The 14,274-nt window shown below is 43.8% G+C and overlaps 1 protein-coding gene across 7 annotated transcripts in view; it reads right to left on the minus strand.

Moving 5' to 3' along the window:
* Positions 1-14,274, minus strand: part of shank2 (SH3 and multiple ankyrin repeat domains 2) — a 310,238-nt gene that overhangs the window by 168,022 nt on the left and 127,942 nt on the right. For all 7 annotated transcript variants that reach the window (XM_031899735.1, XM_031899734.1, XM_031899733.1 and 4 more), the window contains one exon: positions 3,475-3,541. In XM_031899735.1, coding sequence (XP_031755595.1) covers positions 3,475-3,541 — 67 coding nt within the window. The remainder of the gene's footprint in view (positions 1-3,474; positions 3,542-14,274) is intronic.

Below are 14,274 nucleotides of genomic sequence, written 5' to 3' on the forward strand. Positions count from 1 at the left end.
AGCTGCGCCAGGGATGAAATACGGCCAGGGATTATCATTTCCCCCCCTGTTTACAACTGGTTTTTATCTATTTCACTGAATACAAACAGAAGAAACGGGACTGGTTTACTGGGGGCGACAGGAATCATTTGGAATTTGGAATTAGGCCTAATAAGAGAGAGATGTAGAGAGTTATATCCCTGAGTTTATCTGCAATTGGTCTTCATTTTTCATTGGTTTGAAATATTCAGCTTTTTGTTCAGCAGCTGGAATTTTAGCAGCTATCTGGTTGCTAGCGTCCAGTTTAACCTAGCAACCAGGCAGTGGTTTGAAAAAGCATCAAGAATACGAATGGAGGAGGGCCTAAATAGAAAGATAAGTAATACAGGTATGGGATCCCTTATCCAGAAAGCTCTGAATTACGGAAAGCCCTACTCCCATAAACTCCATTGTAATCAAATAATTCAGAATTTTAAAACTATTTCCCTATTCTCTGTAGTAATAAACAGTACCTTGTAATTGATCCCAACTAAGATATAAATAATCATTATTGGATGCAAAACAATCCTATTGGGTTTAATTAATGTTTTATTGATTTTTTTAGTAGACTTAAGGTATGGAGATCCAAATTACGGAATCCGGAAAACCCCAGGTCCCGAGCATTCTGGATAACAGGTCCTATACCTGTACAAAGTAACAATAACAATAATATTGTAGCCGTACAGAGGAATCGTTTTGTTTTGGTTGCCGGGGTCAGTGACCCCCATTTGAAAGGTAGAAAGAGGCAGAAGAGGAAGGCAAATAATACAAAATTTTTTTAAAACAATATCAATTGAAAACCTGCTAAGAATAGGCCAGTCTATAAGATAATAAAGTTAACCTAAGGGGAACCACCCCATTAAGTTAGCTCAGTGGGGTTTGATACCATGGCAGCCCTTGTTCATCCAAAGAAATCGCCTTAGGAACATATAGTGTCTTAGTATTTATTCTACCGGCGGTGCAGCGAATACAGGTTGCACTTTGAGGGTCAGCAGTGACGTTAAAACGTGTCTCTGTATATACAGCCTTATTTTAGATGCTTCTACTAGATGCACTACCAGAAAGGAAACACACAATGGGCGCTCTATTCATTCTAGAACGCTTACACTGTAATTCTCTCTTACGAATCCCTTTCCACTAGCATTCAGCAGATGTTGGCAGGTGTAGTCCAACAACATGCCCATTCCTGACTGGTAACTAAACTCCCACTTGTACAAGGTCAGGGTAGTCGCAGCCCAGCAATCATCTCATGTCATCCTATAATCCCATGATCCAGCAGCGACTCTCTAATACCTGAAGATTGGTATTAAAATACCAAGTAAGTATGTTCTATCATTTCCAAGCTCAGGGTCCCTGGAGAGAGGGACAGATGCCGACATAGGAATTACACTCAAGCCTCCCTAGCAGGAGTGAGATTTAACTTTCCTTGGTTTTCAGCAATCAGTAAAGTGCCACCCTACTCGCTGTTAACCCTACATGTGAAATGTCACTGTAAATATCTTTGGAAGCAATCCATGTACAATTTGCCAGCACATCTGCAGAACTGGAATACCGATGAGGGGCATGTAGAACCCTAGAAGTAGGTAGAAGTCTACAAATTGTACAGGTTGGTCTTGGACATTCTGTCCAGGGGCAGAAAAATAGGGCAAACAATGGCAGGGCAGCCCCAAAGTTACAGTAAGTGCCTAAAGCTGGCCATATATGTACAGATATTGTCATTACATAGTAGTTACATGAGATTTTTGGAAAGCCAACAATTACAAGGAACAATTACAACAGACATCCTCGTTCCCTGGATATTGATTGCAATTAGACCCAATTACAGACCACATTCTTATTTTATCCAACGTCAGACTGGGTTCCACTCCCAGAGACCCTGACTTTCAGGGCCCACTCTCAAAAATATTACAAAGTAAGATACAGGTGTCATATACAGTAGATCTGTGGTGAAAATAAGAAAGGACTGATGGGTATAGACCCATCCCATCAGAACAATCATACTCTATATAAATAGAATATAGGCCCTATTGGTGATGTTTCCCCTTCCCTCCATGATTGCTAGTGACTGGTGGGACTCATCACAATAGAAATCGAGGGTTAGAAATTAATTCACTGCAGGGATAGATTAAGTGGCAAATCTATGGCTTATTGACAAAACAAAACAAGCTGCGCCTCTAAAAGGCTTAAGAAAAGGGTAAGGGAACAGCCTGTCAATAAACCCCAAATTCACCAAATGTTGCAATGCAATAATTATTATTATGGACCTTGGGGACCCTGTCTGTAGATCCCTGCCTGTACCCAGGGCTGAAGAACTTTGATTTTAGCTGTTTGTCTGCTTAGATTTGTACATTCAAGGGGAAATAAACTCAAAGTGTACATGGCTTCCAATAATGACGTATATGGCATAGAGCTCCTGTATCCCATTGACACCCATGGCCAGCATCCTTATGCCACATAAGCCACCATAGCTTTGCTCCTGCACGTACAAACACAACTACAGGAGGGGGACTACACTGGACAAGCCCATATGTAAGCTATGGCTTCATTGGGAAGGGGGTTCTTTCTTATTTGCATTGGGTGTCAGGTTGTATTATATAGATAAAGATGTAATATATAGATAAAGAAGTCAATGGAACTCTTCAGCAGTCTGAAGGGGGCACAATAATGTTGCATGCTTTGCATTGGTTTACCTAACTTATCCCACCTTCTCTTCAAAGATGACTAAGTTGCTCAGCAAGGACATGCCCCATGTAGCTAACGCCAGGGACAACATGGCAGAAAGAGTGGGCAGAAAGAGCTTGGCATCTGGCAGACATCACTTTGATGGGACAGGTTATCTGTTTGAGGTCTTCTATTGGCCAAAGGTAAGCAACCAACATCAACACTGCACCATAAGAGTCCTCCATGGTATGCTCTCCATAGTGTCCATCTCCAAACAGCCACGGACACAAAGTTCTTCATGCAAAGCAATAATAAGCTTGAGTATAGATATAAACCAGGGTTCCCCAACCTTTCTTACTCGTGAGCTACAGTCAAATGTAAAAAGACTTGGGGAGCAACACAAGCACCATAAAAGTTCATGGAGAAGCCAAATAAGGGCTAAGATTGGCTATTAGGGGCTTCTATGCACCCTATCAGCTTACAGGGGGCTTTATTTGGTAGGAAATCTTGTTTTTATTCAACCAAAACTTGCCCCCAAGTCAGGAATTCAAAAATAACTACCTGGTTTGGGGGGCACTGAGAGCAACACCCAAGGGGTTGGGGAGCAACATGTTGCCCCTGAGCCACTGGTTGGGGATCACTGGTGTAAAGAGTACTCCGGCCTACCAAAAATATGGAGAAGCAACAACACCCCGCTAATCCCGTTTCTACTGAGAAAAGTCTTTTCAGAGACACAATTACCTGAGGGATCGGCAAACAAATCTCTATGACAATGGCAGTATTTTTTTTACTCACCAATATCAGATTCCTTGTGGTTTTTAATAAATTCTGCAAGTTCAAAGTTTCCAGCAATAATAGCAACCTGTAAACGAAAAACAAAAAAAAAAAATGAATATAGTTTGAAAAATGATCATATTCGACGGAGATACGTCATTTTTTTGTAAAGGGTACGGAATCCAACATTTATTTTTATATTTAACAAGAGAGGCCTGCAGTGGGTAGGACTCACTGGTCGGGTTGCGGGTTCATAGCTTATATTATGTTACCTATGTTATTTTACCTCTTGAAACTTTTTTATAACCCCGCCCACTCATGATGATGTCACTTCTGGTTTGCAGCAACAGCACTTTCTGTTTAATGATGGTCAGTGGGTGGTGGATTGGGTTGTGGATAATGCAGTTGTGCGTCGGGCTGGTTGTGGATCTCAAGAACTGGTTTTGTGGAGGACTCTAGCAAGAGTTGGGTTGGACAATACTACTAGTCCCTACTGTAGTGGGAGTGGCCAGGGAATACAAACCCCACTACTTCTCTTTGTATAACATTTAGCAACATTAAATCTCATCTGCCACTTAGCCGCCCAGATTGCCAGTTTGTCCAGATCCTGCTGCAATGTCCTAAGACATTAAAGGACAAATAAAGTCTATTTCACTGGGGGAGGAGGTGTTCAAAAGATAAGGCAACCCCCTTACAAGGCCTCCCTTGCGACATTGTGTGAAACGGACTCAACATGTCCTTTAATAAACAAAAAAATAAAAGTGGACGAAATACAGAACCCTGAGGGACCCCACTAAGAACCCTACTCCAAGTACTCGGTCCTGTTGCCAGTTTCGTATCTATGAGCGAACTATGCCAGGATTCTAGACTGTTGACTTATGAACCTTATTCCCTTATTCACGGGATCCATGTGAGCATCTTTAAAGGATAAGTAAACCTTTAAAATGAGTTAATGTAAAATTGATGACGGTGCTATTCTAAACAATTTATTAAGGGTTAATAAATTATTAAGGGTTAAAGTACAATATGAATGAATTTTGTCCCAACAGCGCCACCTACTGGTCAGTTTCCAACCATGAAGTAGCCAAGGAAGTTGCCAGGAGAAAGAAAGAGGGCTGATCTGATGTTCTTCTGGTTAAGGAAACATTAGAAACCTCAGATAACTTTTCTCACATCTTCCCTAACCAGAAGAACATCAGATCAGCCCTCTTTCTTTCTTTCTCCGGACAACTTCCCCCACGTCTTCGACTACTTCATGTTTGGAAAGTGACCAGCAGGTGGCGCTGTTAATAATGCATTCATATTAACTGTACTTTAACCCTTAATATCTTGAAATTCAAAAAATAAATAATAATAATGAATGTAAATTGCAAAAAAGCTGCTGTAAGATGCCATAGACAGTCACTATTTATTGGGCTGCTGGGGGGCTGTTTGTGTACTAGAAATACCAGGGTCTATTTTCAATGCCAGTACAGGATTGGTTGTATCATATTCTGGACAAAAAAATGGAGCATGTTGCAGTTAAAAAAAATTCGGTGAAAGTTGCCAGCAATAAAATGCAGTTGTGACTGCACATGAGCAAAAACAGGCAGAATATAATAATATCAATTGGCTGATGGGGTTGCGCCCAAACCTGCATCTCAAATAACAAGCCCTTATAGCATAAGGCAGGCCTAGTAACCAATTAGTGGCATTGCCTGCTTGAAGGCATACATCTGCTCGGTTGCTATGGGTTACTAGACCAGTCATCGCTGTACTGTTAACCATTTAGGCAAGATTTCTCCTCCTCACAGAACTGATGGGCCTGACGGAGTGCATGGGAGGGCGAAATATGGAGAAGCCTGCTATGAAAATATTCTATGTATATATAATAGACTAACGACAATGAGCCAAGGGGATATTCCCAGCCCATAACCTCCTGGTGTCCCCTTATCATTACCCTAATACATCAATATACAGCAATAATGTCCCAGCACTAAAGTTTCCATCCCCTGCCCGCACCAAGATGCTTATATTATATATATATATACAAATACATATAAATACATATATAGGGCTTGTTTGGCAAACACAGTGTGCGCTTGCTGCTTTTCTGATGATGATTTGATATTCAGATATGTCTTTATTTCATTGTTCCAGACCACAAGGGCTAATCACAGCTCCCTGAAAGGATAATGAGTTGTGCAGAAAAGAGCCGCATCCTGCGCCATCGGGGAGCGTCGGGGCGACAATGCTAAGTGCTGAAATGTGGGGAAACACAACAAGCAGCTGCTCGGATCCCATTTAGGGGGTGAGCGCCGACATACTACTATTCCGCCCAGCTGATTAGCCGCAGTTATTCTGGGCACAAAGGCCTTACTACAGCTGGGAAACTCGACTGGGGAATAACCAAACACAGGGATTTCTGATTTGATTAACATTATGCCCACAGGAGCCCTAAGTTCTACAGAAGGGAACCTGTACGTTTGGGCTGCCATAGTTTAATGGTATCTCTATGTACAGGGGACTAGAATCTCAGCCATAAAGCAGGGCAGGACTGCTGCTTACAATGGGAGGATCAGATAGGATCTGTGCCACTGTGACAGAATGCTCTGTTATACAGATAGCTAGAATCTCAGCCATAAAGCAGGGCAGGACTGCTGCTTACAATGGGGGGGATCAGATAGGATCTGTGCCACTGTGACAGAATGCTCTGTTATACAGATAGCTAGAATCTCAGCCATAAAGCAGGGCAGGACTGCTGCTTACAATGGGGATCAGATAGGATCTGTGCCACTGTGACAGAATGCTCTGTTATACAGATAGCTAGAATCTCAGCCATAAAGCAGGGCAGGACTGCTGCTTACAATGGGGGGATCAGATAGGATCTGTGCCACTGTGACAGAATGCTCTGTTATACAGATAGCTAGAATCTCAGCCATAAAGCAGGGCAGGACTGCTGCTTACAATGGGGGGATCAGATAGGATCTGTGCCACTGTGACAGAATGCTCTGTTATACAGATAGCTAGAATCTCAGCCATAAAGCAGGGCAGGGCTGCTGCTTACAATGGGGGGGATCAGATAGGATCTGTGCCACTGTGACAGAATGCTCTGTTATACAGATAGCTAGAATCTCAGCCATAAAGCAGGGCAGGACTGCTGCTTACAATGGGGGGGATCAGATAGGATCTGTGCCACTGTGACAGAATGCTCTGTTATACAGATAGCTAGAATCTCAGCCATAAAGCAGGGCAGGACTGCTGCTTACAATGGGGATCAGATAGGATCTGTGCCACTGTGACAGAATGCTCTGTTATACAGATAGCTAGAATCTCAGCCATAAAGCAGGGCAGGACTGCTGCTTACAATGGGGGGATCAGATAGGATCTGTGCCACTGTGACAGAATGCTCTGTTATACAGATAGCTAGAATCTCAGCCATAAAGCAGGGCAGGACTGCTGCTTACAATGGGGGGGGGGGGTCAGATAGGATCTGTGCCACTGTGACAGAATGCTCTGTTATACAGATAGCTAGAATCTCAGCCATAAAGCAGGGCAGGACTGCTGCTTACAATGGGGGGATCAGATAGGACTGCTAGGCTTTTTTGTGCAACACAATTTGTTGTAGAATCAACAGGACATACCTCCAGATACCCGAGTGTCAACACTGCAGGTTCCACCATCAGTTGCAGGTAAGTGGTTAAGTAGTCAAAAATGATTTTGCTGTGGGTAGGGTTGTCACCTCACCCCTTTAATACTGGCCATAAATTGAATCTACATCCTGCACGGCTAATTAGTAATTCATTTATATGCATGCTGCAGACTGAACCGATTTATGTGCAGCCATGTAACATGCTTAAAAAAGAATTCCTACTTAGCCATGCAGGGTGTGAATTTAATATAAGGCCAGTATTAAAGGGGTGAGGTGGAACCCCCGCTGCAGGGCCAAGCAATGTTTAGTTATATCAGTACCTAGAACTAATAGCATTAAACTGACAGAACCGATCATCTCACTCACTAAGTCTCAGATCACTCGCAGAACCCAATTATTGCACATAAATGTGGCCATACACCTTCGGGTCCCTCCAGACTGGGCCATCAGTTTACCAGCCATGTATGGGCCATGCTGGACTGTTATCTGGGCAAAACTGCCCATATAAGTCTTGCCAGGTTTGGAAATCCCCTAGCAACCAGATGCTAAAATACCAAACGGAGAGCTGCTGAACAAAAAGCTAAATAACTGAAAAACAATACAAATCAAATAAAAGATGAAAATAACAATTGAAGACCAATTGCAAAGTGTCTCACAATATCAGTGTCTATATCATATTAAGTTAATTTAAAGGTGAACTACCCCTTTAATGCCCCATTAGCCCTAGCGGTATAAAACTGCCCATATCTTACAAACAGAAAATAAGAAAAGTGTATTTATTATTTTGCAGTGCTGCTGTCAGGCAAGGAGTTAAAGCTGCGCTGTGCCAGATTAGCCCTAGGAATGTTTTCCTGGACAATTAACATCGCGCGGCTGCACCACAAGCACCGGGAACTTCACCCAAGGGGACGGGGTGATAATCAGCGGCTCTTTTCTGTGAAACCAAGCAGATAAAAGCAGATTTAGGGGGATCGATATCCAGGCGGTCTCTGCTAGCGCGGGGCCTGGGTGCAACATTACAGACTTACTGAATATATAAGCTCAATATCCAACTGTTAGTGAACTCCCAGCATCCCCTGAAAGCCTTTGGCTACTGGTTAAACTACATAAAAACAGCTAGAAGGCAGCAAGGAGTAGATGAAGGCAACGCATGGCAATTGTAAGGCAAGGGAAATGGCATTGTAGGGTATGTTGTAGTTCAACCAGACCGGGGGGGGGGGGGGGTCACAGGTTGTACACCTCTGATTGACACTGTACAGTGTAAATGTGGATTGTTTGAGAGCCAGTACTTGGGGGATATTGGGAAAAATCTCCCTGGGCCAGATCCTGTCCACTGCCTACCCATCTACTACCTGGTACCAGTAGGGGGGTAAGGACTTGGACAAAGTGTTCAGGGAGTTGGGGGGGGGGATCTGAGAAGGTTGGAGGTGGGCCCTACTTTCTCTGCTCCGCTAATACCCAGAATGCTCTGGGACTAGGCATAATATGCCCCACTATAGGTATAGATAGGTAGCCAATACCCACATATAATAACCCAAAACACATGGCAGCATAAATCCCGGGTCAATTTCACAAAAATCAGAAAAGTCCTTTAATGATCCCAAAATACTGAATTTGTCCCTCTGCCAAGGTCTCTGCCCAGCCATGCCTCTCTCCTTATCGGCAATGCTTCATGCAGGCTGGGTGGGTTCCCTATGCTGCCCCTATATAAATAATGATGATGACAATGGCATTTTCCAAGGAAAATCATGGCAATCGAAATGCCCTTTCGCTCTGGCATTAAGTGCCTGGTCAGTAGCACTGCCAAAAGCCACTTCTTAAAAGCACAGAAGTCAGGAGGAGTCATTTACTTTTGGACCCACAAGTGCAGGTTCTCTAAAATGGATGCAATGGAAAGTGTATAGTGACGCAATTGGTTAAGGTACTTGCATCCAAACACATGGTTGCCAACGCGTCCATCCTGCCTCTTCTGATGACTGGGGCTCAACTGTGGATACTGACACTAGGGAAGCCTAGAGCTACCACCGACCTGGACCAGGCAAAAGTTCCAGGGTTCACACAGACTCAAAGAAGGGCATTTTAATCATCAACATCCCTGGAAATCCCAACTCCCTCTGTGCCATTATACCCCAGAGTTTCAATGCACCCTAAAATATTGTTTAGCTTTCCCTTTCCAACGTCAACCTTCTTGCTTATGCTCATTTATAAAGCTCTCTAGACAAGATGGGGCTTCTAAGGAGAACATGTCCATAGTAAGTGACACAAGAAAGCCCAGATCCACTCACCTTGCCAACTCATCTATATAGTATATAATAATCTGAAACACAATGGTGCCCGAGAGAAGCCAAATGCTTGAAACTCTCATAGCCTCCTCCTCAGTAATTGCTAGCTTTTGGCCTGGTGTAATGGAAGATCTACTGGAGTTCTCCTTTAACAGACGTGTCTCCTTGTACTGCTGGGTGACGTTCTTCTATGTAATAAATCTAAAAATGTCATTAACACCCCTACTTTCCCAAGGAACGTGATAATGCTGAAATGGATGGACACCAAATCTCCCTCTGTTGGTGTAACTCCAACTATTGATCAAAGTGACCTTTGAGGCTAGAGGTTGTCCCACAAGATCTGGCTGGAGGAACACCCTGGAGCTGAGCTGTCAAATGAATGATGTGCTACAACATGAGCACAACTGCCTGATATAATTAAGCTTAGCTGTTGCCGTCAGGGCCAGGGGCCACGAGATGCTCATGGATTCTACTATTGCCTTCAGTGATATCTTAGTGCTGCTCTGTCCGCTACTATAATGTGAAGGGACCACTGTCTCTCCTCATTTCCTTCTTCTCCTCTATGTCCTCTTAACTCAATTAAATCTTTATCAATGCATATTGTTAGTTAGTCGGATCAACGTAGACTTTTTAAGCATTCTCTTGGGGTGCAGTGGTCACAAACAGAAGTCCTGTTGCTGTTGGGGGTCTATGTAGAATGCATAGTGGAATCTAATGAGCGTTTGTTTATGTGTGGAGCCTCATTGAAACCATCAGCATTTGTTTGTATTTGCTGTTATGTAACGGAGCAGACAGCAGAAAGCTTGGAGCACAAACCTTCATGGGAGCCAAAGCCTGAGCTGCTCTGTGAATGGAGCGAGCCCACGGGTACCACCGAGGTACTGCAGGCTGCACAGGCTCCTATACAGCATCTAATTCCACAGAAGTTTCATTGCCTGTATCAGATCTGCTTTAATTACCCCTGCAAGATGAAATCTACCCATCAAAAACAACCCGACGAGCATTAACCATGGCTACGCAGCATCCCCATAACGATCTACCTGTTACACACGGATGCAACCTCCCTGTAATGCAGCAGAAAATGACTATAATCATCCAAAACTAAGTCAATTAAATCAATGCTGGAAAGAAAAGAAAGAAGGCAACAGACCTGCTAAATCTCTGCGAGTGTCAGCCCGGCAGGTAGAGGAGGGGGACCGCCTCGGCTGCAGCCCCCACATTGCGTAAATCTCATATACAGCAGTGATAGGGAACTGGGAGCACAGTATGTATATAGCACACCCCAAGCCTTCTGTATTATATTACATTTATCGCCTGGATTTTTATTCTTTAAATCCCTAAAAACACTCAGGAAAGATCGTTTTTTTACCCCCAAACCGATGCCCATCATCTGCCCTGCAATGGAAGTCCCAGGAGGCTGCACATTTTAGTGCATCAGCGGCGCTGACGGCGACTTTCTTCTCTTGGCCAAACAGATCAATTGAGAATTAAGCGCCAATCCCCAGTGGAAGCAATTAACTACTCGGCCAGGTTTTGTAGTGGATAGTATTCCACGGTGGAAGCATTAGGGTTAAAAGCAACTCGGCTCATATGCCGGTGCAGAAGTGCTCCAAGGAGCCATGGATAAAATTCTCCAACCACTTTGATGTAGGGGAATATTTACCTTTGGCTGTCACCGCGCCGGCTGCTAACGTTCAGCTCACCCACAAGTCTCTCATACCTTCCTCCGAAATAATCTACACTAGTTCTCTCTGCGCTGCTGCTATTCGCTGCCTTGCCAGTAATGCCCCACTTACTTATTAAAAAGGGAAAAGAAAAAGTCTCTTAGCAACGGTTTCTTACTCCTTATAATGTTTTTAGCTCCTCCAAATATGAATCATTTTTCCATCTGTGCTTTGACAGTGAGAAGACAATGATCTTAAAATAGTCTTCAGATGTCAGGTACCGTATGGGCAATATCTCGAGAAAAGGCAAGGGCAAGGCGTTGAGTAATGATTGGAGTTCCCAGGCTGTGGAAGGAATGGCATCTGCGGCTCTTGCGGTCCGTCGGGCTAGCCGGAATCCCTGGGAAACCCCCAGTGGCTATCAGCTGTCTAGGAGAGGCGTAGATAGTAACCTCCCAGATCTCAGTAGCCTCTAAAGGTCCCCATACACGGGCCGATTCTAGCTGCCTATATGGGTCTCTTGGACCGATTTGGCAGCTTATCGGCCAGTGTAGGGGCAGAAACGAGGGGCCTGCCAAACCTGAAATTGGGCAGATATCGATCGGCCAGGTTAGAAAATTCAGTCGGATCAGGGACCGCATCAACGAGCCGATGCGGTCCTCGATCCAACTGAATTTTCTAACCGACTGCCCCATTGCCGCCAATATAATTCGAACGTTTGGCCAAACAACTGAATTATAGCCTACACGCTCCCCGATATTGCCCACCCGTAGGTGGGGATATCGGGTGAAGATCTGCTCACTTGGCGAGATCTCAACGTGTATGAGGACCTTAAGGCTTATGATAGTGGTTGAAGGTCCAACCAAATGGGTACAGATCAATGAAAATGTTGTTGTATCAGTCATTTAAGACTATATAGGGGAGCAAACACATATTTATTCCAAATCTGACCTTTACCAACCTCAAAGATGGGTTTTTAGCTATATTTAGGAGTGCAAATGGCCATTTAGCCCACATCTCACTGTAGGTGACCCTCAGGTTGAGCCCTCATAACCATTAAACATTCTCCTACACCAAGCAGAGCCAGCCCACAGTTTGTGAACAACTGGCCCAGGGGGATCCTGGAATCTGTAGTCAAAGAGGGTCTATCCAAGGTTAAGGATCCATGGAAATGCATGGGCACCAAGCTAGAATGAGACTATGAACACTATCTTGCACATTAAATACACAACTTTGCTGTAAGGATAGGTTCAATCAAGATCCCCTAGACCATGTCCATGGTCTAGGTCTAGGGCTAAGACCTAGGGATCAATTTTCCACTAAAAGTGGTCAAGTCAAGTCCAAAAATCTTGGAGGGGCCATGGTAGCAGAATGGAAAGACCATGAATGGATTTGTATTACATAATATCTGAGAATAAATAGCACTGAAAAGGCAAAACATATTTTTGGAAATCTTGTACATTTCTTGCCTGGTCTGAGAAGCAAGACTTTCAGTAATTACTCACTTAGAGCCAAAACAAGTGCAACAGAACACAAGTGTGAATTTACCCATGAACAGGCTGCCAACTATTGACTATTGATCCACATACAGAACCAAAACAATAAAAGGGAAGTTTTGAAAACCCCTACTAGTCAAGACCATTGGGTGATCATGGGTACTCCACTTCCTTGGAAGCTTTGCCAGTGAACCAGATGTTTCTATGTATGCCAAGATGTTTCCATGTATGTCAAGAGCAACAATACACCAAAGGACAAAATCATACAACAATAGACATGGACAAGACAAGACTAGAAGTGTTTGAACCAAAGTAACCCAAGGTGAAGGCTAAACCAACATGAAGGCCAGGTGCAACAAAGACAAAGTTGAGAGAAGGTGAAAAACATATAAAAAACGAAGGCAAGACTGGAAGGATACAGAAGTACAGAGGCCAAGACAAGACCAACTGCAACACTTTGTCACAATGCCTTCATGGACTGATGCTCCTGGCAGATGAGGTTTATAATTAATGCCACCTTGGGGCTGGCTCTCCTTCACCAATTCAAGTGAGAAAGAAAGAGAACTTCAGACAATAGCTGAACTGCATTCAATGGAGTAGTGGTTGAATACATCATGTTTCCCATATCCTTTTCAAGCATAAAGGTCTCGATCACTGTAAAGACTTCCCATATAGACTATAGCGTTGTTTACTCAATTTCCTGAGGGCTTCAGCTTTGGGGTCCTGCTGAAAATAAACCCCTGGCACTGACAAGCTAATGAGATGTTTCAGCCAAAGCCTTCTGGCCAAGCCAAGAGTTCTCTCTCCACCCACACATGGAGGTAGGACACAACTTCACTTACTGTAGCGATCCATAGTGACCAAGCAGCAATTAGCTGTAATTAGTCAACAGCACTGGTTGCTATGGGTTACTAATCCAGCTGAAAATTTACACCTGTTTATGAATCCAACCCTTTCTGTAGCAGCTACGGAAATATGAGTTTCTACTATAAAAATATATTTTGGTGCTACTATGATTTATGCATCAACCTATAAGGATATATACAGGGTCGGACCTCAGCCCCTGAGGGTCCCACCAGGTTCGTCCCCTGCCAGAAACACAGGCCTTCCACCCCCACCCCTAACACATCTGCAAGCAAAAGCACCGTGACGCAGTGTATATCCTACAGGGGCGGTGGGGCAATGCAAGTAAAAGGAATGCACCACGGCATCTGTGCCCAGAGGGAGGCGGGGAAAGACTGGCAGAAGGTGGACGATTTTGCATCTGGGTTGAGGGGCCCCTGAGGTAGAGCCCCGGTGGGCCCCGTACACCCCAGTCTGAAACTGAATATAAAACCTAAGTGCACCTAGTATCAATTCCATGGGAGGGCTCATTTACCAACACAAGAACAAAGAGTAGATTGTAAGCTCTTTTGGGCAGGGCTCTCTTCCCCTCTTGTATCAGTTACTGATTGATTTATATGTTACTCTGTATGTCCAATGTATGTAACCCACTTATTGTACAGCGCTGCGGGATATGTTGGCGCTTTATAAATAAATGTTAATAATAATAATAATAATAAAAGAGTAAATTGCTATGTTTTACCCACAATGCAATTTTTTTTCCAAAAACAGCAGCATAAGGGTGAAGACACATGGAGCTACTTGTCACGGCTACTAAATGCCAGAAAATACCCTGCCACAGACAATACTTAGAATTGCCTCTGCTAAGGGCAAAGACATGCAGCAATTAGTAGCGGTGACTAACC

This window comes from Xenopus tropicalis, chromosome 4 (genome assembly GCF_000004195.4).
Source record: "Xenopus tropicalis strain Nigerian chromosome 4, UCB_Xtro_10.0, whole genome shotgun sequence".
Taxonomy (NCBI): Eukaryota; Metazoa; Chordata; class Amphibia; order Anura; family Pipidae; genus Xenopus; species Xenopus tropicalis.